The sequence below is a fragment of the Chiloscyllium plagiosum genome, chromosome 20 (assembly GCF_004010195.1).
Source record: "Chiloscyllium plagiosum isolate BGI_BamShark_2017 chromosome 20, ASM401019v2, whole genome shotgun sequence".
NCBI classification, from domain to species: domain Eukaryota; kingdom Metazoa; phylum Chordata; class Chondrichthyes; order Orectolobiformes; family Hemiscylliidae; genus Chiloscyllium; species Chiloscyllium plagiosum.
Window position 1 is genome coordinate 20,370,826 of NC_057729.1, and position 12,725 is coordinate 20,383,550.

The following is a 12,725-nucleotide window of genomic DNA, read 5'->3' on the forward strand; positions in this document are numbered from 1 at the left end:
CCGCCTGGGGCCTTCCCCGCCACCACAAGAATTGCGAAACCTGTGCCCACACCTCTGTCTAAGGTCCCAAAGGAGCCTTCCACATTGAGATTTACCTGCACTTCCACACTTATTGTATCCGTTGCTCCTGATGCAGTCTCCTCTACATTGGGGAGACAGGATGCCTACTTGCAAAACGCTTCAGAGAACATCTCCAGGACACATGCACAAAGCAACACAACTTTGAATACTAACTCCATCACCAAACCTTAACCACCTGACACCTGGAGGTAGCACGCCTCATCTTCCGCCTTGGGACCCTCCATCCAAATGGGACAAACGTGGATTTCACCAGTTTCCTCATTTCCCCTCTCCCCACCTTATCCCAGATCCAACCTTTCAATGCAGCATCGCCCTCATGACCTGTCCATCTTCCTTCACAGCTATCTGTTCCACCCTTCTCTCCGACCTCTCTCCATTACCCCCACCGCCATCTACCTACCACACTCTAAGCTGCTTTCCCCCCGGCCCCGCCCCTCCCATTTATCTCTATCCCCTTGGCTCTCAAGCCTCATTCCTAACGAAGGGTTTATGCCCGAAACATCATTTCTCCTACTCAGATGCTGCCTGACCTGCTGTGCTTTTCTAGCACCACACCCTCGACAGGAGTCGCAAGCATGTCAGAAACAGGCTAATGCATTTTAAAATTCTCTGGTTCATTTGTCTGTAGACTTTGGTAACAAAAAAAAAATGCAAATTTGTTTCTGAAAGGAGAGGATCCATCTCTCTGAGAGGAGTACTTTTTTTAAGTAGAAGTGTTATGTTCCCAAGAGCCCTGAAACTTTCCTAGTGGAATTTAATGTCAACACAGAACATGTATCAGTAATGGTAAGTATAATTGGTTGTGAAAAAACCTCTGGGTCACTAATGTCTTTTAAAGGAACAAAATCAGCCATTTCAGTTAATCTGATCAACATGTGACTTCAGACACACAATGTCATCGATGCCTTACTGTCCTGTGAATCGTCAAGGAAAACATTGTTCAAGGGCAATTGGGGAACGTGCAGTGAATGCTGGGCTTGCCATATCCCTGAGAACACAAATAAGGCCTCAAACTTGTATGTCAAGAAACAAATAGAAATGCATAGTGAATGGGTTTTGTGTGGGGCTATGGCACGTTAATGAATGCATGGTAAGAGAAGGGGTAGTGTACACGGATTTGAAAAGAACGAACTTTTGCTAATTAAGCAAAACGCTCCTAATCAATAATTATAAAGACTGAAAATAACCACAGAAGAATTTTCCCAATTATGAGTTGACAACTGGCTGATAAACACTCTAGCTTTACACAAGGTAACAACTTTATTTGATAATACTTTAAAAATAGGTAACATTTTCAACCTACAACTGGAGGTCTTGAAATTTATATGTAAAGTACAACATATACCATAATGAAACAAAGATTTGTTTTCAAATTGGTTTTATTTTAAATTAAAAAATAATGTGGTGCATGTGAAAGCCAGCTGGTAAAATTTAAAATGGTTTTGCAAAGTCTGTAAATGGTCAAAAAGCCTCAGACCTCTCTCATCAAATGGTTGAACAATATAAAACCGTAGAAAATCAAACAATATTAACACATGCATAAGTAGCTAATGCTACCTGGAAAATAGCAATACAGTTATTCTTAGTTCACAAGATACTGTACAGTAAAATACATGAAGCTATTTAGGACTTTCTCGCAAAAAGCTAATAAAAACGTGAAACAGTCAAATAGGAACACGTTAAAAGATCAGACAAGCTCAAGTAAAAAGTCAGTGAATCTCAGTTTTAAGATTGATACAGAAAAGTGCAACTTTTAGCTCCCAAGTGCTTACCTATAATTTACCTATAATAAAGAAACTAGATTGTACAAAAATGGTGCACAGTTTGTTTCCATAATTCTGGGAGTGGGCTGTTTAACATTGAATATTGTTTGGCAGTGCACTTAGGAGAGGACATTCAAATGATCAAACTTTATGGTTTTATGTGAAGTCATGCTATTGACAAACACTTAGTGCAAGCAATTCATTTATCATTTTAAATTAAAGCTACAGTGCCACTGAGAAGTGTTTATAAAAACAAGCTGTGTTCAACATATCACAATGAAAACAAGTTGGTATTTTTTTAAAAAATTGTATATATTTGGTCCAAAAGTACAACAAATAAAACAAAAATAATTCCAGTTAAGTAAGACACATCCCTGAAGTTTATGGAAATTAGTGTGATCTTACAGAATTTGTTTTTTAAAAATGTTAACAATCACATTATCGGGAAGACTATAGGAGAAAAAAAAAAGAGAAATAGTAGTACTTGTGTTTCTAACTAGAAGGGTTCTCTGCAACACCATAAGAATTGTGTAATCTGCAAGGCCAGGCAAACAAAATACTGAAAAGATTTTCCTATTCCTCATCCAAGTAAAAGTCCAAACAAAACTATTTAATTGCATAATTTTATGATCAATTGATAAACTCTGATGCCATGTTACAGGTAAGAGCTACTACAATACTGTCACTTGAATGGATGCTGGTTCATATCATTCACAAAACTGCAGCAGTATGTAGAAAAAACATTTGGACAAAAATGTTTTTTAGTTTAAAATAACAATTAGATTGTGAACTCTGATCATTGCAACAGACGGCAAGTAATGTTTACTTCAGAATACTTTAAATTTATTTTTGCACTTTTCTACCACTCCCTTAGTAAGATTGTTGGTGTGCAAGTTACACTTTGGAGTGATTACTCACATGGAATCAGAAGCTTAGTTTGGCCAATGGTTTGGTGAGGAGAAAGGATTACGGGGGGAAGGGGGGACTAGTTTGGCAGTAGAATGAGATAGGAAGTGGAGGGAGAACAGGAGATAATGTTCAAATCCAGAAGAAAAGCCAAATCAATCTGGCAACCAGAGCATGTATTGTCAAGTTAAAGTACAAAAAAAAAGGAGCGCAGCAAGGTTGGATGCATTTATTTAAATACAAGGAGTTTTGTAAGTAAGACAGATGAGTTGAGGGTGTTGAATAACACGTGGTGATACGACAATTATAATAAGCAGGCATAGTTGAGGGTGGGGCAGGACTGACAGCTCAATATTCCTGGGTACAGAATTTTCAGACAAAACAAAAGGTGAAAGAGAGGTGGTGATATTACAGTGTTTATCAAGGAGTCAACTTACTGCAATAAGGAGGGATGATAGCATGAAAGCTCTTAATTCTGGCCATATGGATAGCGCCCAAATGAAAAAGGAGGGGGCAATCATATGTTGGGGATCTATCACAGGCTCTTAACAGTCAGAAAGAGGAACAAAGGTAGATACAAAGACAAATTACAGCAGTGTAAAATTAAGAGAATAGAGAAAGATTTCAACTTTCCCAAACTAACTTGGATAGACAAAGTGAAATGCTTAGTAAGGTGGAATTCTTAAAATATATCCAAGAGCACTTCTTAAAGCCAGCATGTGGAACAGAGTCTAATTTTAGGGAATGAAGTGGAACAAGTGGTAAAAGTGTCAGGAGGACAGCATTTTGATGAGAGAGGTCATAGTGTCATAGAGATGTACAGCATGGAAACAGACCCTTCGGTCCAATCCGTCCATGCGGACCAGATATCCCAATCCAATCTAGTCCCACCTGCCAGCACCCGGCCCATATCCCTCCAAACACCTCTTAAATGTTGCAATTTTACCAGCCTCGGGTCAAACTCCGAAATATTCAAGATAGTCATGTAAAAAGACATAGATGGACCAGAAATAATTTGGAGATGCCGGTGTTGGACTAGAGTGTACAAAGTTAAAAATCACAACACCAGGTTATAGTCCACAGGTTTATTCAGAAGCACTAGCTTTCGGAGCTCTGCTCCTTCATCAGGAGGTTGTGGAGCATAAGATTCTAAGACAGAATTTATAGCAAAGGTTTACAGTGTGATGTAACTGAAATCATATATTGAAAAAGACCTGGATTGTTTGTTAAGTCTGTCATCTTTTAGAATGAACATGTTAGTTTCAATTCTTTCATATGTAAATCACAGAACTTTAAAAGTTACATTCGAGTGAACTTTAACAATTGGTATCATGTCAGCGCAGACAATGCATTTAAGGAGGGAGCTGCCCTGTGAGAGACCATTTGTGCCAGTGGTCAGACGGATTCTAATCTAAAAAAATTGTTAAAGCTCATTTGAGAATGTAAATTTTAAAAAGGTTCTGTGATTTACACATGAAAGAACTGAAACCAACATGTTCATTCTAAAAGGTGACAGACTTAAACAGTCCAGGTCTCTTTCAATATATAATTTCAGTTACATCACACTAAACTTTTGCTACAAATTCTGAGTCTATACCACCTGAAGGAGCAATGCTCCGAAAGCTAGTGCTTCTGAATAAACCTGTTGGACTATAACCTGGACCAGAAATAAAAGTTTTGAATTGGGGGAAAAGCTGATTTTAATATGATGAGACCAGTTTTGGCCAAAGTAGACTGGGAGTAGTTACTTGTTGGAAAATCAACATTGGAGCATTTGGGAGTCAAAAAGCTGACTAGAAGTGTAGATGGGGATAGTGCAGTGGATATGATCTACATGGACTTTGGTAAGGACTCACATGGAAAATTGGGCAATAAGGTAGAACACATGGGATCTAGGGCAATTGGCAAATTGGACCCAAATTTGGCTTAGTTGCAGGAGGTAGAGCGTAATGGTCAAAGGTTATTTTTAGAAGCCTGTTCCAGCAGTAGAATTTGGTGCTTGGTCCCTTGCTGTTTGTAGTATACATTTGTGGTTTAGACATGAATGTAAGAGGTCTGATTTGTAAGTTTGAATGAGATTAAAATAAATGGTGTGGTAAATAGCAAGAATGAATGCCCGATTGTAGGGCAATACAGATGGAATTAAATCCAGAAAATACTGAGAGGTGATGCATTTTAGAAAGACTAAGGAGGCAAGAGTACACAATGAATGTTAGGCCAATAGAGATAAAGAAGATTATGGGATATTGGTGTGCATTGCCACAGATTCTTGAAGGCAACAGGACAGGTGGGGATAAAGTAATTAAGATGACACATCAGATTCTTGCCTTTATTTGTACTGCCTATTTCTGTATTCAAATGATGATGGATGACACTAGGAAGATGATATTGTACTCAAAAGGGTGTGATGGATATTTACCAGGATGTTGTCTGGGCTGGACAGTTTCAGCTGTGAAGAGACACTACATGAGCTGGGTTGTTTCTCTTAAAGCAGAGAAGGCTGAAAGGGGACCTGATTGAGGTCTACAAATGTATGAGGGATATAGAGAGGGAAGATAGGAAGACAGTTTCTCCTTAGTAGAACGATCAATAACCAGGGATCATAGATTTAAAGGTAAGGGCATGAGGCTTACAGAGAGCTTAAGTTGGAAAAACACTGACTAAACATTGGGTTCTGTGCTCTGGCAGAGCATTTGAAGATCAGTCTCTTTCCATTTATGCAGCATCTAGGCATTTAGTAAAACTGACTTATGGTCAGCTTCCCAAAAATTATTTAGCCCATTAACGATATTCTATTCCTTTCAACAGCTCATTTCAACAAATCTATTCTGAAGTTGGTGTAGAATTTTAGATCTTGCTGTTTAGTCTTAGATTGATTAAATCGCACATTTCAAACCACACTGTCAGCCATGTCTGCTGTAACCGACACGCAAAAATAATCACCAGCTAAACAAAATCAAGTTTAAGGTAGCAACCTTGTCATTAGATTTCAAAAGAAAGGTTCTCGGAGCAATTGCTCCATTATCCTACCAAGGCTATCCCTTTAATCACAGTACTTCAGATCAGTCCTATACAACATATATAGAGGGAACAAATTTATTCAGCCAGAGGATGGTGAATGTGTGGAATTCACTGTTATAGAAGGCTGTGGAAGTCAATTCATTGAGTGCCTTTAAGACAGAAATAGATAAGTTATTGATAGTAAGGGGATCAAGGATTATGGGAAGATGATAAAGAGCATGGGGATTGAAAAATGCATCACCCATGACCAAATGGCGGAGCAGACTTTATGGACAGAATGGTCTGACTCTACTCCTATTTCTTATTGTTATGGTAATCAAAGAGAGGAACAGAAAAAGTACACACCTTATTGACTCAGTGGCCTCTTCAGGTCCAGGATATTGGAAGTCAGATAACTGAACTATATTCTAGCAAACATGTGACTATTGTATAAGAGCAACGTTGTTGATTTTTCTTTTATTTATTGGGATGGATGACAAAATATGTCAAATGACACAGAGGCTCATGCTTACTGCTGAAACTTTAACACAACTCAGTATTGTAAGACTCTACGAATGACCAGCTTCAATTCTCTACAGGTAGACAGCAACAAGCCTGTCGAAAAATTGATGATTCAAATGAATGGTGATGCAGAGTTTACAAGCCAGTTTCTACAATGTTGACTACTTGTCTCTTGCCCATAACTTCCTTTATTGGAACGGTTTGTTAAAACTGCATTTGGCATTGCCCTAAATCTTCAAACTCAAGATTTTAGAACAATAAACTATGGCACACAAATACTGATATTTGCTTGTTCATTCAAAATCCACTAGAAATCCTGGATCAAATTCACCCCATACACTTTTGCATATTTGACTAAGTTCATCTTTTTTAAACTTGAATAAACCGAAATATCCCAATTACAAGCTTTGACTGCACGAAAATTGATGACATACAGATATTTTCATAAGTCAGCAAATTTGCTGCTAGCAAGAATATTGATCACTGCAAATTAAAGGAAGATTGAATTAGGTCTCCACATTGAGCAACAGTACCAGAGTTATGATTTCAATTATTTTATACCTTCTGCCTTGCTTTCTTCATTCAGTCAGCATCAGAGGGGGGTCTTGGGGAGGTAAAGGTTATTTCATACTTAACATGTGCTACTCTTCAAATGCTGACATTCCATAAGATCCAAGTCCTATGCATTGGGTCACTGGACTGGGGGAGGCAGTGGTCCAGTAGTAATGTTGACTAGCAATCTAGAGGCACAGACGAGTGCTCTAGCTTTAAATCTCACCAGAGCAATTGATGAATTTTAAATTCAAATAAAACCTGGGGAGGGACAGCCTAGTGATACCATTGCTGGACTGTTAATCCAGAAAACCAGGTAATGTTCTGGGGACTTGGGTTTGAATGCTGTCAGAGCAGATCATGGAATTTTAATTCAATAAAAATCTGGAGTTAAAAATCCAATGATGACATGAATCTACCGTCAGAAAAATCCATCTGGATTACTGATGTCCTTTAGGGAGGAAATTGTCACCTTTACCTGGTGTGGCCTATATGTGACTCCAGACATGCAGTAATGAATGATTTCTAACTGCCCTCTAGGCAGTAAGGAATGGGCAATAAATGGCAGCGTAGCCATCAATGCCACAGTGAAGGAATTAAAAAGAAAAAGCTGGCATCAATAATGGTTCCATGAAACTGCCACTGAAACGGTCATAAAACATATCTAGCTCGTAAGTATCCTTTAGGGAAAGAAATTGGTCATCTTTATGAAGCATGGTCTTTGTGACTTCAGATCCACCGCAGATTAAAGTGGGCTAGCAAGCCACCCAATTCAAAGACAAATAGGGATGGGCAAAAAATGTTGGGTATTCAGGTAGAACACTGGCACTGAAGAGTGCTAAAAAATACAGGTATGTGCACCATACTTCCTTTCCAATTGGTGAAGATAAACCACAACTTAGACAAAATTGCTAAAGATCATTTTTGTGAAAAATTTATATTTTATTAATGGTCCACAATCTGTTCATGGTATCAAAATGTGCAAAACATTTAATGACACAATCTAATTGTTTGGTCTGTTCAATTATCTTATTGGTATGACTATGCTGGAAACAGCAAGATCCAGGGAGTATTTTAATTAAGGCATGTAGCACAGCAGCTCAATAGCTCATTTACATTAAAGCAGCTATTTAGCATTTAACAGGTATACCAGACCCAACTTCTAATTTTCTGTACATACACTATAACTACACAATTATACAAGAGCCTTTTTAAATTTAACATCTTACACTGAGCTTATTCACTCATTTCCTCTAGACTGAATTCAAATAATACCTCAGTGCTGAGGGTTTAACATTGATCTAGGCTATTAAAATGTCGACTTTTGTTTTATTGAAACTCTACAAAGTGCCTCAAAATCAGCCAAAAACCTGGTAATTTATACAATGTAGGAAGTCACCAGATTAGCCAGTCACATTTCTGTACAGGAATACAGCCTAGTTGAGAGCCACTGATTAAAACAACTTCCAAACATTGAACCTTATCTAGCAAAATTAACTACTGAACTGTGCCCCGCTTAAGACAACAGGAAGTGAGACATGAACAAGCCCTGCAGGCAATTTGGAATGTCTGGACTTGACCCTACCTACCCGAAATGGGACATCTCAATTACATTTGATTAAAAAAATACACACGAGATAAATATATATACAACACACATGCCATACTCATTGGAAACACAGATATGCTAGCTTTTATATAAACACCCACCAGAGAAATCAACCACTGAAGGAACAACTTGTCAACGGTCATAACCACTGCCAATACTACCAACCAGAACAATCATGCAAAGATTTTCAATGTATGCTACACATGTTCACAGTAGTAATTAAGATATAGATCTTTCGTATTCCAAGCAATTTCATATTTAAATGACACTAATGGAGTCTGCATGCACTCTACTGCACTGGTATTCAATATACAACTGCCAGGATACAAGATACACCCAGACCATTGATAATCATTCTAAAAAGCAAATCTATAGCTTACACACTAATCTCCTATTATATATTATTAGTATCCCTGTACTTTGATATACATAATCCAAAAATGTTAATTCTTTTATTTTCTGAAGACAACAGACTATATATTGACTACTTACAATTTCCCCTCAGATTAAGTACTGGCACCGTATGCTCTACAAGGGAGTTGGTGGTCAGCTTTCAGTACTGATGAGGTATCTTATTTTACTTATCTTTGAGCCTTTGATACAAGGCTGAAGAAAAATGCTATATTTATAATACATAGGTGGTTAAAAAATTGACAACAGTTACAAATAAATATGGAGTGGAAAAATGTTCAGTTAAAAACGCAACAATTTAAATTTTATTTGTGGTGCAGCTGTAAAAATGCTGGTGGAAATGTTTGCATTTTATATTACCCCTCCTCCATTATTCAGTCACTGAATAAGCTAAAGGCTAAAAGTGAGTTAATTTGCTTTGCTTTCTGATGGTCTGTGCTCAAACAAGTACATGTGTAATGCAAAATGTTTACCAGATATAGTTGAAGAGGTCTATTTGCTGAGATACCCTGAGCAGCAGTGGAAGCCTCTTAACAAACCTATTTTAACAAAAGCAGTAAGATAAAGCCAAAGCTTTGCTGGGATTAATGCAATTTCACCACAGACACAGCCCAAACTCCATAAGAAAAGATATATTTGCGATTATTGAGGGGTGTTTGGGAAGAAAATACAAGTTTAATATAGATGCTACATCATGTTTCTAAAGAACATATTGGGCATTTTTCATTTGGATGTAAAAACAGCAAAACGTACACTAATATTGTAATTATGAATTAAGTACACCAGGGTTACAGGATATGATTATGTCTGAACATGATTAGTTTCTCAATATCAAAAGAATGCAGTATACAACACTATGTTGCCCTACCCCAGCACACTCGCACGCGCACACACTTTTTTAAAAAAAGAGCTATTTGGCATTTTTACTGCTTTCTCCTGAATATTCAAGGCCCTGAGATTTGATTGTTATGCTCTTGGGACCATGGAACTACAACAAACTATAGTGCATCATCATCATCATATCCCTATAATTGCGCCCAAGCTCCAGTCTCAGAAACTAGGTTTGCTTCTTAAGACATGGACCCTCCAGTTTTCCAAAACAGCAAATATTTTCTATTTTACTGTATTGTAATACATACATTATTTCTGGAGTATTTGTCAATGAAAGCATACCCTGTAACAGAGGTAAGCCCCAGCTGTAAGAGCAGTGACCACACATATATTAACCATAAAAGGTTTCCAATGTGAACATGAGTTTTTCTCTTCCACCACCACCTCGTCCTCTTCACTTCTTCCTGGATTCACTTGTTCACTTGTCTGCGTGGGCATAGATGCACTTGCGCCAACGTGCCTCTTCCGAAGTTCTGGTTCTGAACTAAAAATGAAAGCAAAAGACAGTTGAAAACCATACATATTTTACTGATGGTATCTACATTTGATATATTAAAACCTCCAATGCATGTCAAGCATTTTTCAAGTCTGAATGTCAGATAGCACAATTAAACAGTAACACTGCAATTATGAATTAAGAATCCCCGAGATTCTCCATATATCAACATTAAAAGAACACACACTGCAACAAACAAAATTGTTTTATTTTGATAGATTCACCTTGAATACTAAAGACCTATAAACATGAATGATATGCTGTTGACTACAGGATAACAGTGAATCTTTTGAAAAAAAAATTATCCCAATGATCTCACCAGAAATCTCAAGATTTCCTTGCAATTCAGCCTCTAAACTACAAATGTAGGCCCTACAATTTTGCAATATTCAAATAGCAGTACTGTACAACATAACCAAAAAATTGTTAATATGGTGCCAATTAGAAGCCCCCTATTCTACTTTGGCTGTAGAACACATGATATAAATCAACTGCACTATACATATTTATCAGTCACATACATATTTAAATCAGATTTATTTTTAAGTCATGGCTCGGTGCAAAACAACCATAATCGGAAATGGCTGATCATTTTCATAAACTCCCAACATGCTTCATTTAATTTTTCCAGGAACTTTAACTAACTCAGAACCATCCCAAAGCATATCACAACTAAAGTTTTCTTTTTGAATTGTAGTTATTGTTGTAACACAGGAAAGGTAGCATGTGAGCATTAGCCGAGATTTTGAGATTTAAGTCTCTTGAGTGGGGCTTGAACTTGCAGCTTTCATACTCAGGTGAGCCACCTACCACTGAGATACAGCAGGATCACTGCACAACTTGCTTAATCAAGTGGGTAGCACAGTGGTTAGCACTGCTGCCTCACAGCGCCAGAGACCTGGGTTCAATTCCCGCCTCAGGCAACTGTGTGTGGAGTTTCCACATTCTCCCCGTGTCTGCGTGGGTTTCCTCCGGGTGCTCCAGTTTCCTCCCAAAGTCCAAAAATGTGGTTAGGTGAATTGCCCCTAGTGTTAGGTGAAGGGGTAAACGTAGGGGAATGGGTCTGGGTGGGTTGCTCTTCGGAGGGTCGATGTAGGCTTGTTGGGCCGAAGGGCCTGTTTCCACACTAAGTAATCTAATCTAATTATACATTTTGAATTGAGTACAGCTGTTCAAATAATCAACAATAGAACACCATGTCAACAGAAGTGCATATCTCTGCTCCCCTGTGACCCTTATCTCGAAACTGAAAATAAGTATCTGTAGCTTGCTAAGAAAGGACCATCATAAAACCAAACTATATTTGTGAAACACATTTTAAACATGCACACATATTTGCAATTGTTCTTTACTCCCAAAATGTTTGTTACAAAATTCCAAAAATTATTTATGATAAATAGACCATGGTGAGCCGATACCACCAAAAGATATACAAATTAGTTTAAACAAAAGCTTTGAATTTTTCACACTTTAGAAGCATAGTTAAATTATTTGGTGCAAAATTTGGATGCACAGTCCTTGTTTTTGGGTCCTGAGGGGTTTTGGGGTTAATGTTCCCTGTAAGCCGTGTCCTGTGCACACCAGTGTGCCTCACATTGGCTTCTGCTTATGGAAGTTGCTGCCACATATGGACCTTGTGATCTGTGCAGCAGAAACAAACATTAAAGGAAATTTAGCTGGGGGTCCAAGACAGCACCCACAGCACAGAAGCATGTATATTTTTCAGCTACAAATTCTGCCAGATGCATTAATGGTGAGGGCATTAGCATACATGTAGTGAGAATCTTCCAGAAGAACAGTAGAACAATTGTAATCTTCATTCTACTACTGCATTCTAGAACTCAATGCTTCACGTAACTTTTTTTTTCAAAAATCACTCTGAACACACATTCAGCAGAAAGGATCCCAACGAGTTGTATTCATATAGGGCCATCAACTACTTTCAGATTGGGTGTGGATTCATTTCTTCTGTTTGTTGGTACAATTGTAAAAAATGTTTAATACTGATTAGTTGCTACATCTATAAGGAATGACACGGTTGAGTGAAGGACTTGCACATGACTTTTGTGCAAATTAGTTAATCCCAGGCAGCAGAGAGTGTAGTAGGTAGAGAAAGCATAGACCTTTGCAAGGTTCACGGCAAGCTTACCTCTAGGATGGTCTGTCAGCCAGACTGTAAGTCATCAAGAATTTCAATTCAGCCTGCAACTGGTATTCCATATGCAGGTACGTAAAGGATTCTGCAAGGAGACATTCCTTCCAATCAAAGCAAGATTTCCTCCCATGTTTGCTACTCGTAGTCCTACTGCATAGGTTATCAGCAGCAAACGTGGAAGAACGATGGCCCTTAACTGGTAGGCAGTGAGCTGCACAATCATTTCGACATTGAATGAGGGGCGTGGATGTGTGTGTATCTTCGTAGTCACGATGCCTTCATAAGGGTATCACAACCAAGTCCAATTTTATTTCCCAGTGATGGGCACATGGTATTTCT

General features: G+C 38.1%; 1 protein-coding gene across 1 annotated transcript in view; it reads right to left on the bottom strand.

The window, feature by feature from the left end:
• Nucleotides 1-4,335: 4,335 nt before the first annotated feature.
• The window catches only part of LOC122560064 (tyrosine-protein phosphatase non-receptor type 1-like), an 89,417-nt gene continuing 81,027 nt past the window's right edge, over nt 4,336-12,725 (bottom strand). The window contains exon 9 of the mRNA XM_043710268.1: nt 4,336-10,219. Within this exon, the coding sequence (XP_043566203.1) occupies nt 10,003-10,219 (217 nt within the window). The 3' untranslated portion in view covers nt 4,336-10,002. The remainder of the gene's footprint in view (nt 10,220-12,725) is intronic.